The sequence below is a fragment of the Gorilla gorilla genome, chromosome 14, assembly GCF_029281585.2.
Source record: "Gorilla gorilla gorilla isolate KB3781 chromosome 14, NHGRI_mGorGor1-v2.1_pri, whole genome shotgun sequence".
NCBI lineage: Eukaryota > Metazoa > Chordata > Mammalia > Primates > Hominidae > Gorilla > Gorilla gorilla.
This window is the reverse complement of record NC_073238.2, coordinates 33,753,094-33,775,118: the sequence shown is the minus strand read 5'-3', so window position 1 is coordinate 33,775,118 and position 22,025 is coordinate 33,753,094. Positions and strand designations below refer to the sequence as shown.

Genomic DNA, 22,025 nt, shown 5'->3' with positions numbered 1-22,025 from the left:
ACCTCACCAAATGAACTAAATAAGACACCAGGGGCCAATCCTGTAGAAACAGATATATGTGACCTTTTAGACAAAGGAATCAAAATAGCTGTGTTGAGGGAACTCAAAGAAATTCAAGATAAGACAGAGAAGGAATTCATAATTCTATTAGATAAGTTTAACAAAGAAATTGAAATAATTTAAAAGAATCAAGCGGAAATTCTGGAGCCAAAAAATGTAATTGGCACACCAAAGAATGCATTAGAGTCTTTTAATAGCAGAATTGATAAACCAGAAGAAAGAATTAATGAGCTTGAAGACAGGCTATTTCAAAATACATAGAGGAGACAAAGGAAAGAATAAAAAACAATGACGCCTGCCTACAGGATCTAGAAAATAGCCTCAAAAGGACAAATCTAAGTGGTATTGGCCTTAAAGAGGAGGTGGGGAGTGTAGAAAGTTTATTCAAAGGGATAGTAACAGAACGTCCCAAACCTACAGAAAGATATCAATATCCAAGTACAAGACAGTTATAAAACACCGAGCAGATGTAACTCAAACAAGACTACCTCAAGGAATTTAATAATCACAGTCCCAAAGATCAAGGATAAAGAAAGGATCTTAAAAGCAGCAAGAGAAAAGAAACCAATAATATACGATGGAGCTACAATATATCTGGCAGCAGACTCTTTAGTAGAAACGTTTCAGGCCAGGAGAGAGTGGCATGACATATTGAAAGTGCTGAAGGAAAAAAACATTTACCCTAGAACAGTGTATCCAGTGAAAATATCCTTCAAAGTGAAGGGGAAATAAAGACTTTTCCACACAAAAGCTGAGGGATTTTGTCAACACCAGACCTGTCCTAGAAGAAATGCTAAAGGGAGTATTTCAATCAGAAAGATAAGGACATTAATGAGCAATAAGTAACAACCTGAAGGTATAAAACTCACTGGTAATAGTAGGTATACAGAAAAATGCAGAATGTTATAACATTGTAACTATGATGTATAAACTACTCTTATTCTAAGTAGAGAGACTAAACTATGAGCCAATCAAAAATATTAACTACAACTTTTCAAGACATAGATGGTATAATAAGATATAAATAGAAATAACAAAAAGTTAAATAATAGCGAGACAAATTTAAGTTGTAGGGTTTTTATTAGTTTCCTTTTTACTTATTTGTTTATGAAAACTGTTATAAGCTTAAAATAATGGATTATAAGATAGTATTTACAAGCCTCATGGTAACCTCAAACCAAAAAACATAACAATGGATACATGAAAAATAAAAAACAAGAAACTAAATCATATCACCAGAGAAAATTACCTTCACTAATGGAAGACAGGAAGGAAAGAAGGAAGAGAAGACCCCAAAACAACCAGAAAACAAATAACAAAATAGCAGGAGTGAGTCCTTACTTATCAATAATAACATTGAGTGTCAGCAGACTAAACTTTTCAATCAAAAGACAGAGTGGATGAATGGATGAAAGAACAAGACACATCCAGGTGTGGTGGTTCACGCCTGTAATCCCAGCAGTTTGGGAGGCCAAGGCAGGCAGATAATGAGGTCAAGAGCTAGAGACCATCCTGGCAAACATGGTGAAACCCTGTCTCTACTAAAAATACAAAAATTAGCAGGGTGTGGTGATGCGCACCTGTAGTCCCAGCTACTCAGGAGGCTGAGGCAGGAGAATCACTTGAACCCGGGAGGCAGAGGTTGCAGTGAGCTGAGATGGTGCCACTGCACTCCAGCCTGGTGACAGAGCAAGACTCCATCTCAAAAATAAATAAATAAATAAATAAATAAAATAAAAAGATCCATTGATCTGTTGCCTACAGGAAATACTCTTCTCCCATAAAGACACATGTAGGCTGGAAGTGGTGGCTCACTTCTATAATCCCAGCACTTTGGGAGGCAGAGGCGGGTGGTTTACTGGAGGTCAGGAGTTCAAGACCAGCCTGGCCAATATGGTGAAACCCCGTCGGTACTAAAAATACAAAAATTAGCTGGGTGTGGTGCTGGGCACCTGTAATTTCAGCTACTCATGAGGCCGAGGCAGGAGAATCACTTGAACCTGGGAGGCAGAGGTTGCAGTGAGCTGAGATCACACCACTGCACTCCAGCCTGGGTGACAGAGTGAGACTCAGTCTCAAAAAAAATAAAAATAAAAATAAAACAAACAAATGAAAAAACCCAAAAACCAAAACCAAAACCAAAAACATGCTAATATATCTGATAAATATTGATGCAAAAAGCCTCAACAAGATACTAGAAAACTGAATTCAACAATATATGGGAAAGATCATTCATCATGACAAGTGGGATGTGTCTCTGGGATGCAAGGATGGTTCAACATTTGCAAATCAATCAATGTGATACATTATATCCACACAATAAAGGATAAAAACCATAAGATCATTTCAGTTGATGCCAAAAATGCATTTGATAAAATTCAACATCCCTTCATAGTAAACACCCTAAAAAAACTGGGTATAGAAATAAAACTCCTAAACATAATAAAAACCATATATGACAGACCCACAGTCAGTACCGTACTGAATGGGGAAAAAATGAAAAGCTTTTCTCTGTGATCTAGAACACAATGAGGATGCCCACTTTTACCACTGTTGTTCAACATAGTACCGGAAGTCCTAGCTAGAGCCATTATAGAAGAGAAAGAAAGGGAATAAAAAAAGAAATCCAAATTGGGATGGAAGAAGTAAAATTATCCTTGTGTTTGCAGATGATACATTTTATTTGGAAAATACTAAAGACTCCACAAAGAAAACTATTAGAACTGATAAATTCAGTAAAGTTGCAGGATACAAAATCAATATACAAAAATCAGTAGCATTTCTATATGTCAACTGTGAACCATTTGGAAAGGACATTTAAAAAGTGGTCCTATATGCAATAGCCACAAATAAAATTAAATACCTAGAAATTAACCTAACCAAAGAAGTGTAAGATCTTTATAATGAAAATGATAAAACACTGATGAAAGAAATCGAAGAGGACACCAAGAAATGGAAAGAGATTCCATTTCATGGATTGGGAGAATCAATATTGTTAAAATGTCCATACTATCCAAAGCAATTTACAGATTCAATGCACTCCTTGTCAAAATATGAATGACATTCTTCACAGAAATAGAAGAAACAATCTTAAAATTTATATGGAGCCACAGAAGACCCAGAATAGCCAAAACTATTCTAAGCAAAAAGAACAAAGCTGGAGGAATCACATTACCTGACTTCAAATTATACTACAGAACTATATAACCACAACACCATGGCACTGGCATAAAAACAGACACATAGACCACTGGAACAGAATAGAGAACCCAGAAACAAATCCACACACACTTACAGTGAACTCATTTTTAATAAATGTGCCAAGAACATACATTGAACAAAAGACGTCTCTTCAACAAACGGTTCTGGGAAAACTGGATATACACATACAGAAGAATGCACCTAGACCCCTACCTCTCACCGTATACAAAAATCAAATCAACATGGATTAAAGACTTAAATCTAAGACCTCAATGAAACTACTATACTACAAGAGAACATTGGGAAGAATCTCCAGGACATTGGTCTGAGCAAAAATTACTTGGGCTATACCTGACAAGCACAGGCAACCAAAGCAAAAATGGGCAAATGGGATCACATCAAGTTAAAAAACTGCTTCGTAGCAGAAGAAACAATTAGCAAAGTGAAGAGACAGCCCACAGAATGGGAGAAAATATTTGCAAACTACCCATCTGAAAAGGGATTAATAACCAGAATATGTAAGGAGCTCAAACAACTCTCTAGGAAAAAATCTAATCTAATTTTTTAAATGAGCATAAGATTTGAATAGGCATTTCTCAGAAGAAAACATACAGATGGTAAACAGGCATATCAAGAGATGCTTAACATCATTGATCATTAGAGAAATTCACAGTGTAGAAAACTACCATGAGATATCATCTCACCCCAGCTAAAATGGTTTATATCCAAAAGTCAGGCAATAAGAAATCCTGCCAAAGATGTGAAGATAAGAGAACCCTCATACACTGTTCATGGAAATGTAAATTAGTAGAATCAATTGGAGAACAGTTTGCAGGTTCCTCAAAAAACTAAAAATAGAACTACCATATGATCCAGCAATCCCACTGCTGGGTAGATACCCACAAGAAAGGAAATCAGTATATAGAAGAGATATCTGCATTCCCTGTTTGTTGCAGCACTGTTCATAATGGCTAAGATTTGGAAGCAGCCTAAGTGTCCATCAACAGATGAATGGATAAAGAAAATATAGTACATATACACAAGAGAGTATTATTTAGCCATAAAAAAACAATAAGATCCTGGCCAAGTGCACTGGCTCATGCCTGTAATCCCAGCACTTTGGGAGGCTGAGGTGGGCAGATCACCTGAAGTTGGGAGTTTGAGACTAGCCTGACCAACATGGAGAAACCCCATCTCTACTAGAAATACAAAAATTAGCTGGGTGTGGTGTCGGGCGCCTGTAATCCCAGCTACTCGTGAGGCTGAGGCAGGAGAATCGCTTGAACCTGGGAGGTGGAGGTTGCAGTGAGCCGAGATCACGCCGTTGCACTCCAGCCTGGGAAGCTGAGTGAAACTCCATCTCAAAAAAAAGAGATCCTGTCATTTGGAACAACATGGATGGAACTAGAGATCACTATGTTTGTTAAGTGAAATAAGCCAGGCACAGAAGGATAAACATCACATGTTCTCACTTATTATGGGGCTCTAAAAAAAAAAAAAAAAGCAATTGAATTCATAGACCTAGAGAGTAGAAGGATGATCATCAGAGGCTGGGAATGGTAGTAGGGGCTTGGGGGTGGGGAGGTGGGGATGGCTAATGGGTACAAAAAAATAGAATGAGTAATGCCTACTATTTGATAGCACAACAGATTGACCATAGCCAACAATAACTTGATTGTATATTTTTAAATGACTGAAAGAGTGTAATTGGATTGTTTGTAACATGAATGATAAATGCTTGAGGGGATAGATACCCCATTGTCCACAATAAGGGTGATTATTACACATTTAGTTATATCTCTTATTATGTTTGAATTGCCATGTTGGTGTTTTAGTCACATATAAATGTCAAATGATGAATATAATTTTATTGTTTGAAAACTTCCCATGAATGTTATGTTTTTCCCTTAGTCTACTCTAGAAAATACATTTTAAATAATTCATGCTAGTAGAATTCTTAATGGGGATGAGTCAATAGTTTGTGGTCTTTAAATATTCCTATCTCTTCTTGCAGAGGGAAATGAACTTTTTTTTTGTTTTATATTACAGGAGACAGCAGTATTTTTCTGACTTATTTAACATTTTAGATACTGCCATTATTGTGATTCCTCTGCTGGTTGATGTCATTTACATTTTTTTTGACATTAAGTTGCTTAGGAATATTCCCAGGTATGAAACATAAGACTTACCTCTCTTAAAGTTTTTCATTAATTTTAGCATTTTCTGTGGCTTTTATTCTATATAATCTTTTCAACTTCAAATGTTCTCACTCTATACCAAATACATTGCTTTAAAATGAAATGTTTGGGTAAATTCCCACATACTTTGAAACTAAAAGATTGTGATATTTAGGGACCAGTGAAGCGTATACACGCTAAGTACCATTAATGGAATAAAGAAGATGGCAGTACCCAAAGAAGGACTTTTACTCTTGTACTAACTTTAACTTCTCTACATTTTGAAGTTCTCATCAAATTCCCATTTGTATCATTTTTTGGCCTTTTGGCTAAGATCAAGTATAATATTCTTATCAGTTTAATATCTGCTATATCAAAAAAACTTATATTGAAAACAATTCCCCTCTGTGCTTCAACTACAAATCCCTTACACGTAATGTTCTGTCTGGATTTTTCCTACAGCCAAGAGGGAATTTATTTGAGCATATGCAAAATTTGAGTGATTTCAATCATGAGTTTCTAAAAAATAGCAAACAGAACAGAAACTAGGAGATGACACATGTAGCAACACAATAGTAGAGTTTTGCAGTATAGTTGTGGTAGAAACAAAGAAAGCTTAGGCAAAGTTAGAACTGTTAGGGATTAGGAAACTAAAGAGTGTATGAGGCCCTGGTGACTCTTTTTCTTTTTTTACTGTGACAATGAGGAAAATGAAAGAGCAAATGTATACTGGGATGTAGATGGTGGCTTCCTAAGCTTGTTCATGGGTCAAATAGCTGATTTCTTTTTGTACCCTAGCTTCCCTGGACTACAGCTCAGGCCCCAACTAAAAGCATGTTAAGTGATTGGCTTTTGGAGTTATTTGAAAATAACCTCAGCCAATGTGGTCCTCTGACTAGAAACCTCAGCATCACTTGACAGCTTGCTAGAAATATAAGAAGAAAAATACCTTAGGCCCCACCCTGGACCCACTGAATCAGTATCTCTGGGACCCAGCAATCTGCAGCTTAACAAGCTTTTCCAGGTGGCTCTTATTGACGTGTGCCCAAATCAGAGAAGCACTAGTCCAGACCATCAGTTCTCTGCTTTGGTGGTTCTGATGGCAGGAGAGATACCAGCTAGCACACTTTGGAAGTATCTCAATCTGTTGCCTGCCTGATGTGCATTAGCAGCTGTAGTGTAGTGAACATCTGTTACTCATGGGAATAACAAAGATGAACAAGAATAATCGATTTGTTTTGATGTGGAAAAATTGAAAATGCTAGTCTTAAATCCCAAAATTAAATTTACAAATGCTAAGAGTCTATCGTATCACTATTTCTCTAGACCAGAATTTCTCAGCCTCAGCATTACCAACATTTTGGGCCAGATCATTGTCATAAGAGGGTGGTAAGCAGTTATATTAATTGTAGGGTGTTTAGCAAAATTCCTGGCCTCTATTCACTAGATGTAAGTAACACACAGACACAAACACACATGCACACATGCAAGTTGTGAAAACCTAAATGCCTCCAGACATTGCCAAATATCCCCCAGGTAGGTAATTGGGGAGAGGAGGGAAAATTGCCTCTGGTTAACAACTGCTGCTCTAGACATAGTTTATATTGATAAAATTCTGTTTCTGAAGCAAAAATGGATCTTTTAAATTTATTGTTAGATGGACACATTTAGTTCGACTTCTACGACTTATTATTCTGATAAGAATTTTTCATCTGCTTCATCAAAAAAGACAACTTGAAAAGCTGATGAGAAGGCTGGTAAGTGGGCAAAACATGCTTATGATTCAGAAAAATATTTTGTGTTTTGGGACCCATTGGCAAGGGTTGATATCTATACTGTATAATGTTTTTTATTTTTATGTTGATGAATGTTTCACAAACTAATGATGCTTTTAAACTCTCAGGTTTCAGAAAACAAAAGGCGATACACAAGGGATGGATTTGACCTAGACCTCACTTACATTACAGGTTTGTGACACTTAACTGTTGATTTACTTGTATTACTTCACTTTTTCTTGTAATTGTATTTTTTTGCCTCATCTAAGACACATTCATTCAAAATATTCTTTATTCATGAGAATATATGCCACTGTGATAGTGTGACATATTTGTGGTTTAGCCCTGGCAATGGAAGATCTGCATGTCTTCTCAATTCAGGACTACTCAGTTGCAGCATAGGAACTTGAATGGATTTTCAGTTGACTCCATTTGAGTTTCAATTTATTAACCTCTAGTAGTTATTTCTGAGTCCCAAGGATCCCACAGAGACCTCTTCTCATCCTAGAACCCCAGAGAATGAGGTCAGTGTTTTGTAGATCTCAGGTTTTCTGAGTCAGAGGGCTGCAAAGCACCTTGGGAGTTGCCACCATCACTGGTGCCCAGAAATCTTGGATTTTCTCTGGTATTTAAGATAAGAAATAAATTCTAAGAACAGGGGGAACTTCAGACTGAGGCCATCATAAGTACATGGCATACAGTTAGAACTAGTGGAGACTTAAGAACTCCATGCCAGTTTAATGGTCATTGTGTTGGATAATTTAATATGTTATTTGATTATCCTGAGTATTAGCTCTTTTCTGTCAACCTCAATTTTAAAAGTTTTTTTCTGTGAAAATGGAGTCTGATCATGTATAAATTAATTTTTTTTGTGTTATATGAAATCTATAATAATGTTTGTAATAGTGATGATTTTGACTTTCAGAACGTATTATTGCTATGTCATTTCCATCTTCTGGAAGGCAGTCTTTCTATAGAAATCCAATTGAGGTAAGGGTCTTTATCTGACAAATACTCATTTCTCAGTGAATGTAGACTGTGTAGTCATAAGTTTAATATTGACCCAGATATGGCAGTATTCTTTTAAAAATGTACTCTTTCAAGTAAAAAAATCATAATGGATTGATACCAGTTACAATTGTGCCAGTGGTTACAAACCACCCCAAAACTTACTGGCTTATAACAGCAACTATTTATCTGGCTCATGATACTATGGTTTGTGAATTTGGTATGGGCTTAACTGTCCAATTCAGGTGCTTGCAGAAAGGATTTCCTGTCTCAGCTAAGTTCATTCATGTATCTTTGGGCAGCTACTGGGTCATCTGAGGACTGGCTAGTCTAAAATGACTTGGCTACCCTCAACTGACAGAGCCACTGCATGCTACGTGCACCCCCCCGAGGCCCAAGGCCCATCGCATCTGGCACCCACTGCTGCCAATAGCCCCACCCCCTTCACCAGCAGAGCCACCATATGCTGCATGCACTTCTAAGGCACTGAGGACTGGCCTACCTGGTGCCTACATTGCTGTTGGCAATACCCCACAGCTAGCAAAGCCACTGCAGCTAGCATGCATATGCCTAAGGCCTGAGAACTAATCTGAATGATGGCTCTCATACCAAGAAAAGCCATAGCACTGTCTCCACAAACCCTCACCATCAGGCCACTGAGGCAGTCACAGACACCACTGAATGCTGATTACAGCCAAAAAAGTCACCTGAAGACTATATTACTGCACCCACCCAGAACCAAAGTCAAAGCACCCTACTCAATGAACACTATAGGAGACAGCTATTGGAAAAAGTATTTCTCTATGAAAGCTCCCTAACATTGGAAGAGGCAACAGTTTCCCCAGATGTGCAAAAATCAGTTTAGGGCCACAAGAAACATGAAAAGCAAGGAAACATTACACCTCCAAAGAAATACAATAATTCCCCATTAACAGACCCTAAATTTAAAGAGTATATCAAATGGCTAAGAAGGAATTCAGAATAATGATCTTAAGGAAACTATGAGATACAGAGAATACAGATAGACAAATCAATGAAATTAGAAAAACAATTTATGATCTTATGGGAAATTCAACAAGGATATATATGTCATTAAAAACCAGACAGAGATTGTGGAGCTGAAGAATTTAAGGAATAAAATAAAAATACAATCAAGAGTCCAGGTGCAGTGGTTCACACCTGTTATCCCAGCACTTTGGGAGGCCAAGGCAGTGGATCACTTGAGGCCAGGAGTTCAAGACAAGCCTGATTAACATGGCAAAATCCTGTCTCTAAAAAATACAAAAATTAGTTGGGTTTGGTGGTGCATGCTTGCCATCCAAGCTATTTGGGAGGCTGAGACATGAGAATTGCTTGAATCCAGGAGGTAGAGGTTGCAGTGAGCCAAGATTGTGCCACTGCACTCCAGCCTGGGTGGCAGAGTGATACCCTGTCTGAAAAAAAAAAAATACAATCAAGAGCTTTAAAAACAGACATGAGAGAGATATGGCCAAAATCTAGGAAGCTCGAAGGTTCTCAAATAGATTCAACCCAAAAAGATCTTCTCTGAGGTGCATAGTAGTCAAACTGTCAAAAGTCAAAAAGAGGGAATATTCGTCAGGTGCAGTGGCTCACACCTGTAATCCCAGCACTTTGGGAGGCTGAGGAGGGTGGATCACTTGAGGCCAGGAGTTCAAGGCGAGCATGGCCAACATGAAGAAACCACATTTCTACAAATAATACAAAAAAAAATAGCTAGGTGTGGTGGCGTGAACCTGTAGTTCCAGTTACTTGGGAGGCTAAATCACGAGAATTGGTTAAACCCAGGAGGTGGAGGTTGCAGTGGGCCAAGATCACACCACTGCACTACAGCCTGGGTGACAGAGCAAGATTGTATCCAAAAAAATTAAAAAAAAGAAAGGAAATGTTAAAAACAGCAAGAAAAAAGCATCAAGTCACATATAAGAGAAACTCCATTTGATTAACAGTGGATTTCCCAGTGGAAACTTTACAGGTCAGTAGACAATAAGATGGGATGATATATTCAAAGTACTGAAGGAAAAAAAAAAACTGTCAACCAAGAATACTATACCTAATAGAGCTATCCCCTAGAAATGAGGGAGAAATAAAGTATTTCCTAGACAAGCAAAAACTGAAGGAATTCATTCCCACTAGACTGACCTTTCAAGGACTGCTTAAGGTGGTTCTACATCTGGAAGCAAGAGGATGATTACTGTTGTCAAAACACACAAAAGTATAAAACTCACTGGTAGTGCAGATATACACATGAGAAAGAGAAAGGAATCAAACTTTGTTGCTACAGAAAATGACCAAACCACAAAGATTAAAAAAAAATAGGTGAAGAAAAGAACAAAGGATATACAAAACAACCAGAAAAAAATGAACAAAATGACAGGATAAAGCCTCATCTATTAATAGTAACCTTGAATGTAATGTAAACAGATCAAATTCCCAATTAAAAGATATAGAGTTGGCTGCCAAGATTTAAAAAAAAAAAAAAAAAAAAAAGACCCAACTGTATGCTGCCTACAAGAAACTAACTTCACCTGTAAAGGTTCATACAGACTGGAAGTGAAGGGATAGAAGAAAATATTCCTGGCAAACAGAAATCAAAAGCGAGCAGAGGTAGCCATATTTATCAGATAAAAACAGACTTTAAGTCAAACTGTATGAAGAGACAAAGAAGGTCATTTTATAATAATAAAGAGATCAACTTAGCAATAAGATATAATAATTGTAAATATATATGTACCCAACACTAGAGCACTCAGATAAACAAGGCAAATATTTTTAGGTCTAAAGGGAAAGATAGACTCCAATGCAGTAACAGTTGGGGCCTTTAACACCCCACTCTTACCACTGGACAGATCATCTAGACAGAAAATCAACAAAGAAATATGAGATTTAAGCTTACAGATAGGAAAAAGTTCTGGTGTTCTTAGTGCTGTAGGGTGACTACAGTTAACAATAATTTATTGTATATTTTTAAATAGAGAGGATGTTGAGTGTTCCCAACACAAAGAATGATAAATATTTGAGGTGATAGATATGCTGACTATCCTGATTTGATCATTACACATTGTATGCAAGTATTGAGATATCCCTCTCTACCTCATAAATATGAACAAGTATTATGTGTCAATTAAAAATATTTTTAAAGAATGAAGGAAACAGATTTTTTAAATGAAAGAAAAGAAGATTACTTGACTTGGCTGAATGGCCCCATGTGGTCTCTCATTCTCCAGTAGGCTACTTCAGGCCTGTTCACATGATGGCAGAGGCAAGAGTCCCAGGAGCGGCAACAAAACAATGCAAATCCTCTTCAGGCCCAGGCTCAAAATTATATATTACTTCTACCCCATTTTATTGGACAATGCAAATTACACTACCAGTCTGGATTCAAGGAGTAGAAAATAAACTCCAACTCTTGATGGAAGGAACTATAAAGAATTGTGGCAGTTTTAGATAGTCTACCATAGGGAAGAAAGATGGGGATGCTATAACCCAAAATGTGTATTCTTAGGTTGAGATCCTAAATTATAGTCAGGGCATATGGCTTTAGGCTCTGTGGATGACTAAATTAATTTCAAACATATAATGCTGTTTACTGTGAAATGCCAGCTGAAAGGATCATTGTTTAATTTTATATAATTTACAATACTTATTATACCTCAATAAAAATATAACTATCGAGGGCTGGCATCAGTTGCCGAGAGGTGGAAGGAGTACCTCTCTGCAGTTTGTTAGCTCAGTTCTGAACAGGACAGGCCTGCAAGTTCAGCTACTTCCCAGAAAATGTCCTGGATCCCTGGCCTGAGTCATCATCCCATGACTAGAGAACGTGGATGGATTATTTTATCAAGAAACTGGTGATAAACCAAGAGCTATAGGAATTAAGAACTAGGGCTAAAAAAGAAATGTTTAGAGTGATGCAAGATGGCCAATTAGAAGCAGCTGCAGTCTGCAGCGCTCACAAAAAGGAATGAAAAGGGGCGAGGGAATTCAGCACCTTCAACTGAGATAACCAGGTTCTCACATTGGGACTGACTGGATGAACAGGTCGACCGATGGAGAATGAAGACAAGCAGGCAGAGGGTGCGATGGCCCAGCCGGGGGCGGCATGGAGCCAAAGGAAACCCGACTCCCAGCCAAGGGAAGCAGTGAGTGTGCAGTCCTGCCCAGGAAACCATGCTTCTCTCATGGATCTTTGCAAGCCATGGATCAAGAGATCCCCTTGTGAGCCCATGCCACCAGGGCTGTGGGTCTGATACACAGACCTGTATGGAGTCTGGGCACATCAGCTGCTCAGGCACACACAGAAACCCAGGAGTTTTACACACTGTAGCCTGGGATCTTCAGCACAGTGGGAAATCTGTCCATATGTATCTCTGGGAAGGGGGCTGAATCCAGGGAGCCAGGCAGCATCATTCTGCAGGCCCCATTTCCATGGCACCTCACAAGTTAAGACCCACTGGCTTGGAATCCTAGCCTGCCAACAGCAGCAGGTTGGAATCCACCTCAGCTGGGTCTGAGTTCCCGGGGAGGTGGGGAGAGGCAGCCAGCATCACTGTTGTTCATAGACTCAGCCACTCCAGCCTGCCAGCTATGGAGAATACAGACAATCTGGACAAGGAAGAGTTCCCCACAACACAGCACAGCTGGCTTGCCAGATCATGACCAGACTGCTTCTTTAAGCAGGACCCCAATCCATTCCTCCTCACTGGGCAGGAATCCCTGTGGGGGCTTTAACCACTGCAGCAACGGTTCTATGGACAGAGCTTTGATCTCTCCCTGAAATGGAGCTCCTGGTGGGAGGGGCAGCTGCCATCTCTGCAGTTTGGTCAACTCAGCCACTCCAACCTGCTGGCTTTGGAGAATACAGGTGGTCCGGAGGAGGAAGGATCCCCCACAATGCAGCACACCTGCTCTACCCCAAAGCAGCCAGACTGCTTCTTTGGAGGAGTCCCTGATCCCATGCCTCCTGACTGGGTGAGAATGCCCAACAGGGGTCTCCAGCCACCTCCTGCAGGTATGTGTGGGCTGGCTACAGGTCAGTATCCCCCTGGGATGAAGCTTCCAAAGGAAGGAGCTGGCTGCCATCTTTGCTGTTTCTCAGGCTTCACCGGCAATATCTCATTCAGAGTCTATGAGGAACTTAAATTTACAAGAAAAAAACAGCCCCATTAAAAAGTGGGCAAAGGATCTGAACAGACACTTCCCAAAAGAGACATGCATGCAGTCAACAAAAATATGAAAAAAAATCTCAACATCACTGATCATTAAAGAAATGCAAACAAAACCACAATGAGATACCATCTCATGGCAGTCAGAATGGCTATTATTAAAAAGCCAAAAAATAACAGATGCTGGGAAGGTTGTGGAGAAAAAGGAATGCTTTTACACTGTTGGTGGGTGTGTAAATTAGTTCGACCCATGTGGAAGACAGTGTGGCAATTCCTCAAAGACCTAGAGGCAGAAATACCATCAGACCCAGCAATCCCATTATGGGGTATATACCCAAAGGAATATAAATCATTGTCTTATAAAAATACATGCATGCACACATATGTTCATTGCAGCAGTATTCACAATAGTAAAGACATGGAATCAACCTAAATGCCAGTCGATGATAGATTGGATAAAGAAAAAGTGGTACATAGAGCGGGATGTCTGGCTTCTGAGCGGGAGTCTTTGTAGTGCCAGTGATGAAAGAGAGAATTAAATATGGGTGATGCTGAGAAAGGCAAGAAAATTTTTGTTCAGAAGTGTGCCCAGTGCCACACCGTGGAAAAGGGAGGCAAACAAAAGACTGGGCCTAATCTCCATGGTCTCTTCAGGTGGAAGACAGGTCAGGCCATTGGATTATCTTACATAGACACCGATAAGAACAAAGGCATCACCTGGGGAGAGGATACACTGATAGAGTATTGCCCTGAGAATCCCAGGAAGTACATTCCTGGAACAAAAATGATCTTTGCCAGCATTAAGAACAATGCAGAAAGGGCAGACTTGATAGCTTATCTCAAAAAAGTTACTAGTGAGTAATAATTGGCCACTGCCTTATACCTTATATTACAAAACAGAAATGTCTCATGACTTTTTTATGTGTCCCATGATATAATAGATCTCATACACCAGAATTCAGATTATGAATGACTGTCAGAATATTTTTTGGGCAGTCCTGATTTAAAACTAAGACGGGCTTGTGGTTAAATGAATAAGTTTGGTTTTTGAATATTAATAGTAATTCCAATTCAGTGAATGCTATCACTGTTTACTCCTTCTAAAGATATGATTAGACTTTGTTAATAATGTTCAACTTTTCACAAAGATGGTGAGTACCATCTTAAAACTTATTGAAGATTGGTTTTATGTTTATATTGGTTTATATTTAGATTTATATGACTGGTTATGTGAATATATTTAAATACTGGGGAAATTCCTTCACTGTCTCAGAACCAAGCAAGATTCACCTGTATTTTGTGTTTATTTGCCTCTTAAAGGCAAGGGTTGAAGATAAGGTAGCAATGTCTACTTTGTATTTTTGGCCTTAACTATGCCAATGTAATTAGAATTCCTTGTATTTAAGATGGTTCCTTTTACTTATTCAAAGGCATTTTGTGTGGTTTATGTGTAATATCAAATAAAGATTATTTAACACTTAAAAAAACAACAACAAAAAAAGAAAATGTGATACATAAATACCATGGAAAACTGTGCAGCCATAAAAAGGAACACGATTACATCCTTTCCAGGGACATAGATGGAGCTGGAAGCTGATATCCTCAGCAAACTAACACAGGAACAGAAAACCAAACACCGCATGTTCTCACTTACATGTGGGAGCTGACAATGAGAACACATGGGCACACAATGGGGAACAACACACACTGGGGCCTGTGGGGAGGGAGGGGATGGGGGAAGGAGAGCATCAGGAAGAATAGCTAATGGATGCTGGGCTTAATACCTAGGGATGGGATGATCTGTGCAGCAAACCACCATGGGACACATTTACCTGTGTAACACACCTGCACATCCTCCACATGTACCACTGAACCTAAAATAAAAGTTGAAGTAAATTATCTGTATATACATATGCCCTGATGTACGTATACATTATATATGCATGAATCTATAACCACATTTTTACTGAGGTATAACACATATGGTAGGTTGCACTACTCATGTATATATCTTGATGATATTTTACCTGAGTATATATGCATGTAACCAACACCTCTATCAATATATTGGTCTATGACTGACCTCCAATTAATTGTTGTAAAGATATAAAGTATCAAGTTTCATGTTTTTCACATAGCTCTCAATTCCTCCTGTACCATTTATTGTAAAGAGCATGATTTCCCCCAATGAATTGCAGAGGTGCGTTTATTGCAAATAAAGTGAACATATACGTATAGGTCTGTTTCTGGGCTTTTTGTCCTTTCGTTATGACTGTCTATACTTAAGTCCAGACCATAGTTTTAATTATTATGGCTTTATAGTGACTCTTGAGAACTTGTGTATAAGTCCTCCAACTTTGTACTTCTTTGTTTAAAAACTATCTTGGCTCTCCTAGATTTTTTGAATTTCCATATAAATTTTAGAATCATCTTGGCAATTTACATACACACACACACACACACTCAAACTCACACAAACACACCCCCACACCCTGTTAGTATTTTGACTTGGGCATTGACTACATAGCTTAATTTGGAGAGAATTGACATGTAAAAATATTGAGATTTCCAATTCATGAACATAATACATCTCTCTACTAATGTCTTCTTTGATTTCTTTTAGCAATGTTTGCAGTGTACAGGTTTTACAACTTTTGTTAGTTTTATTTCTATGTAGTTGATAAGTTTTTGTGCTATTTTAAATGATATTTGAAGATCTTCATTTTCTAAATATTTGCTATTGGTATGTAGGAACATAACTAATTTTTGTATATTGACTTTTGTTTATTTGTTTGTCTTAAGACAGGGCCTTGCTCTGTCACCACAGGCTGGAGTGCAGTGGCACCTGGGCTCAAGCATTTCTCCCACCTCAGTCTCCCACATAGCTGGGACTACAAGCAGGCATCACCACACTTGGCTAATTTTTTAAATTAATTTTTGTAGAGAAGGAGTCTCTTTGGTCTCACTGACCCAAGCTGGTCTTGAACTCCTGGATTCAAGCAACCCTCCCACCTCAGCCTCCCAAAGTGCTGGGATTAAAGGTGTGAGCCACCATACCTGGCCTTGTATGTTGACTTTACATCTAGCATCCTTCATAAATTCACATATTCATTTTAATAATGAATGTGTAGATTCCCTGGGATTTTTAAAATGTATGCAATCATATAAAGTTACTACTTTCTTCCCACTTTTTATACTTTTTTCTTTATTTATTGAATTATCTAGGACTTTCACGGTAATATTGAATAGAAATGGTAAGAGGAGGCAGCCTTGCCCTGTTCCCAAACCCAGGTGGAAAGAATTTCATGCTTCACTATTTGAAATGATGTTTGCTATAGGCTTTTGTAGTCATTCTTTACTAGATTAAGACAGTCCATTTTATTTCTAGTTTGCTAAAAGTTTTGAATCATGAATTGGTGTTGAATATATCAGATATTTTTTCTGCATCTATCAAGATAATCAAAATGTTTTTCTGTTATTCCATTAATGAGATTTTCAAATGTTAAACCAACCTTTTTTATTTTTGGAATAAACTCCTTTTGGTCTTAATGTATTTTTTATGTATCACTAGATTCTCTTTGCTAATATTTTATTTAGAACTTTTCATCTGTGTTCATGAGGGATATGTAGTTTTCTTTCCTGAAATGTCTTTATCAGCTGGTCTACAATTACCTTAGCTTAGGTGGCTTGGGTGACCCCTATCTACTCAACTTATCTTCATCCTCCATCAGGATGAATATGATGGGTATGTTTCAAGGTCATGGCAAAAGGAAAGAGCTAGAGTGGAATCTTACAAATGCTTTTGCAAGCCTCTCCTTTGTGGCATCCCAGTGACCAAATCAACTCACATAATGGAACACAAAATTAGAGAGAAAGGGCACTACGAGGTGAAATGTGAGGGCTTGGATTCAGGAAAAGTTGAAGAATTGAGACCATTGATGGAATGATTCTACCTTATTCTCAGGCAGGGAAGCATTTTTATACATGCAGATAGTTCACAAGAAATAACTGCTATATAGTCAGAGACTCAAGACTTCAGCAATTGTATAAAAATACATTTGTAAATACCTAAAGACCTTGAAGAGAAGGGTCTGAACCACATCTCACCCAGGTTATGCTATTCACGGCTAAGACATGACTCTACCACTCCCTTGGCCAATTTTGAAAATTGTTTCAAACTATTTATTTGAGATGGAAGTACTTTCTGTCGCTCCGAATGGGCACAGTCATGGAGTAATGTGACCAGGGTCCACTGGATGGGTCATGGCACTTGAGGGCAGCCATCCCAAAATTTCCAAATTCCATCTTTATGGTGAAAACATCTCTTGATTGCTAATATTGTTTTTTAAAGCAGGTTAAGTTAATAACTGTGAGTTAATTATAGCATGTCTAAATTGAGCCCATTTTCTTTTAGTAGATTTGGTGGTGACTAATATAAATTTGGCAACACTTAATATTAGCTGGGGTGTTTTTAAAAAGCCAAAAACTTTTAGCATGTAAATCAAGACAAAGACATTACTATTTTTTTCTGGGGTGATCTCTAGACTCTTGGTTTCTATTAGTTATTAAACTGTTATCTCCTTGGGGCATTGACAAAGTACTAATAAGTCATTGATTCCTTTACCATTTTTAATCAGAGTATCCCAAAAGGAGGTAATCATGTGTTTTAATAAATTCCACAAATCGTAAACCACCCAAAAAGCAAATCTACCATCCATATTAATATTTAATCTTTCATCTTTGCCAGAGTGCAGCCCCAAATCTAAGCTACTAGTTCAGCTACCTGGGCAGGCTGGGAATCAGGCCATGGAGCCCTTCAGTGATTGCATGTTCAGTGATAATGCATGTCCTGCACTGGGAGTGTCTCTGTCATATTTGAGAAGCATCTACAAAGTATATTAAATCAAGGTTGACTAAAAGGGAGAAGATTGAAATCCAGGCATACTTAAGTCCTGAGAGGATGCTAAACAGTCGTGTGATTCCCCTTTATTCTTAAAAGGGAATCAAGTTGCAGGGTTACATTTTGAACAACAGCGAATAAGCAAAGCAGACATTACAATTTCATAAGTGGTAAATTTGCTAGTGGAGAAATGTCAGATGCTGCCTTGAAGTAGCAAAAACTTTAGAGATGCAGGACCCATAGAGTTAGTGGAGAAACAAGCACTATGGTGGAAGCATCAACAAGTTTGGCCACTGCTACCACCCCATGCAAGTACGGAAGTATACCTTTGCCTCCAAATCAAGGAATGTACTAAGATAGGCAGAGAGAAGAGTATGGTAGATTTAGGAAAACCCGTAGTGGAGGTTGTTGCAAGAGACTTTCTAAGAGGAGACAGCATTTTTTACTTTTGCATCACAAGGAAGAGTTTCAGAAATTATAAACTTAGTGAGCCATGCAAAGGCTGAGCTATTGAGAAAAATCAGGTATACAATTACCTACATTCCTACAATCTTAGCCATCTTTTAATTTCTGTTCTTGGTAGAATTGAATGCACTTTATTCTGGCTGAAAACAGAAACTGTCCATCTGGTGACAGATTGTGACCAGAAAAATGTAGATTCTTGGCAGAGTTGAATTTTTTCTAGATTCTTTATGTCCTTTTCCACCTAATTTGGATAAGAGGTATTTGCAGTCTTTGGTAAACTACTTAGATCAGAAAACACAGCAGTAAATCATCTAAATGTTGAGTTGCTATATATATATATACATATGATTATAAAATGATATATATATATATCATTTTTTAGGCATTGAGAGAACTAGGAAGTGGATTTGGAAAAATCCCTAAAGCTTAACTGTCCAGTTATATTTGTTTTCCCATGAAAAAGCAAATATTGACTGTTTTTCTATATATGTATACTAAGGAAGGCTGCACATAAATTACCAGTGTGAGATATTTACTTGTTGAGAGAATGAAGGACAGGGATGGGCGCAGTGGCTCACACCTGTAATTCCAGCACTTTGGGAGGCCGAGGAGGGTGGATCACCTGAGGTCAGGAGTTCAAAACCAGCCTGGCCACATGGTGAAACCCTGTCTCTACTAAAAATACAAAAAATTATCCAGGCGTGGTGTCAGGCACCTGTAATCCCAGCTACTCAGAAGGCTGAGGCAGGAGAATTGCTTGAACCTGGAAGGCAGAGGTTGCAGTGAACTGATATCGCACCTTTGCACTCCAGCCTGGGCAACAAGAGTGAAACTCCATCTCAAAATAAAATAAAATAAAATAAAATAAAATAAAATAAATAAAATATGAAGGACAGGACAGTATTCTAAATGTTGCATGATATTTCATTAGTGCTATGATTAACCTCTAATGTTGGACATGTAAGTGTCACTATAATCAATAATACAGCAACAGACATCTTTGCGCATAAGGCTTTTTCTGTATAGATTGCTAGGAGTGAAATTACCTAGCTAAGAGTATGAATATTTTTAGGGTTCTTAATATATATTGCCAATTCCAAGAGCAATTGTATTCTTGTATCCACAATAAATCAAAGTTTTAAATTTCATGCCTTATTTTGCCAGCATTGGATTTTCTCATTAAAAGAGAAAGGGCTAATTTCATGGGTGCAAATGGCATTTCATTGTTGTTTTGACTTTGTTATTGGTGACACTGAATGTTTACGTAGGTTGTTAATCAGTTAGATTTTCTCTTTTATGGATTGTTTATGTCCTTAGCCCATTTATCTATAAGGTGAGTGAGTAATATTTAAGTTGCTGTTAATGAATTATTAATTTATCATACTAGGCATAGTCCCCATTCAGCCAATTTTTCTGAAAAATCGTTTACCCTGTTATTCATTAATAGCATTTTTAAGCAGAAATTTCAGATTTTTATGAAGTCAAACCTAAGCCTATTGATCTTCCATTGATTCAACACCTTTAGTTCTTCCTCATCCAAAGAATTGATTAAAATTTGCTTAAATTTCTCATAGATATTTATAGTTTTTATATGTGATTTCTAAACCCGTGTGGATTTTATATAAGAAATTCCATGAATTCTGAAGTATATAAAACTGTTTATCCTTGCCTCCCCCACTATGCAGATTCAGAGTGTTCATCTTTTTGACTTATTATTTCCTCCTAACAGAGATAGCCAGTTTAATAAATGGACGACTTTGATACCTTCATTTTATTTTTCTCAATATTAAGCCCGTAAACATCGCTCTGAGGGTACCATACTAATCAGTTTTAAAATTTTGTGTCATTTTTGTTGTTGCACAGAGATATATACGTATGTGTGTGTATGTTTCAGAAAGATATATTTACTGAAAGTTGGATTCATATAGTGGTATTGATTGTATTTTAAATAATAACTACTATTTGTTTTTCATTTTAAAGGTTATACATATATATATACATATATATACACACACACACACACACACACACACTTATAGGTACACATATATCTTCATTTAAAAAAATAAAGAGAACAAATGAGCCAAAAAGTCTCCATATTGTTACCAGTTATTTAAAATTTGATACATTTATCTTTTTCTATCACACATACACACAATCATACTCTATACTTTTTGCATTTATTTGTTTCCATAGTGCTTAGATAGATTATAATATGCAGATCACTCTCTAAAGATGTATCTATTCAGAATTAAATTTAAATAAGAACCAATATAGATTTAAACAAGAACCATATTAACTGTGAATTAATGATTTAGAACAAATTACTTAAAGTTAGTTAACCAGCTAATTTACATATGTGATAGCTTTAAACAGTGTGTATTTACAATAGAGACTCATCTGAGTAGCCAAACACACTTTGTGGACTATTTGAAAAATCACAGTGGATTAGAACTTGAAATTTGCATACCTTCTTATTCCCCGAATCTCCCCTAGAAGATGCTAGTGAGAGACAAATTAATAAAAGTAATAACCATTTTAGGTTCCCCCTAGGAAATAGCTTGTGTTGGTGCCATGTAAATATGTAGGATATGTTGTTTGTCTTTTTTAGGAAGTTGTGCGGTTTCTAGATAAGAAACATCGAAACCACTATCGAGTCTACAATCTATGCAGTATGTACATTACTCTATATTTTGCTACTGTAGGTAGAAAACAGATTACTGCATGTAAGAAGATGATTTTGTTTTTTAGATTGCATTTAATCATAAGTATTTGGTAGTGGCAAGGAATGAATTTAAAAATCCCCATCTTGGACTGGCCCCATTTAGTAGAAGGAGTTAGCCCAGCAGCACAAGGTACCGTATGAAGGATGAGGCTTTGGCAGGACCAATGAGGCCGGAGTGGAAGCAAACCATTTCAGGGAAGATCTGTTCTGGCGATATTAGGTTTAGGAAAATCTTTCTGTTTTTCCTGCCGGATTGTGTTATGAGGACATAGACAATTTAACAAATGAGCCCTCTGACCCATCAGCAGTGGCATGTGATGAGAGCAAGCCTCTAGATGGGAAAAAAGCAAAAGACTCTGTAGAAAATAGGTTGTAACCCAGTTTAATACACTGTCTCTCTTGATTTTTTCCTCTACCTGTATACTCAATAGACATTTTCAGGGGGCAAACATTTTGGTCAGCTACATTTGCCTCTTGTGTGGTTTCTAACTACCCTGAAATAATATAATGAATAGTCTGCTAGAAAGTTAA

At 37.6% G+C, this 22,025-nt stretch overlaps 2 protein-coding genes and 1 pseudogene across 2 annotated transcripts in view; all 3 read left to right on the top strand.

The window, feature by feature from the left end:
• LOC109029413 (phosphatidylinositol 3,4,5-trisphosphate 3-phosphatase TPTE2) overlaps positions 1-22,025 on the top strand; it is a 150,982-nt gene that overhangs the window by 95,419 nt on the left and 33,538 nt on the right. The window contains 5 exon segments of the mRNA XM_055359568.2: positions 5,311-5,430; positions 7,096-7,195; positions 7,342-7,405; positions 8,139-8,203; positions 21,381-21,441. Of these exon segments, the coding sequence (XP_055215543.1) occupies positions 5,311-5,430; positions 7,096-7,195; positions 7,342-7,405; positions 8,139-8,203; positions 21,381-21,441 (410 nt within the window).
• LOC129526517 (uncharacterized) lies at positions 5,748-5,844 on the top strand (annotated as a pseudogene).
• LOC129526136 (cytochrome c-like) lies at positions 13,946-14,312 on the top strand. Its single transcript, XM_055359570.1, has one exon. It carries the CDS (start codon positions 13,946-13,948, stop codon positions 14,264-14,266), a length of 321 nt encoding a protein of 106 aa, XP_055215545.1. The 3' UTR covers positions 14,267-14,312.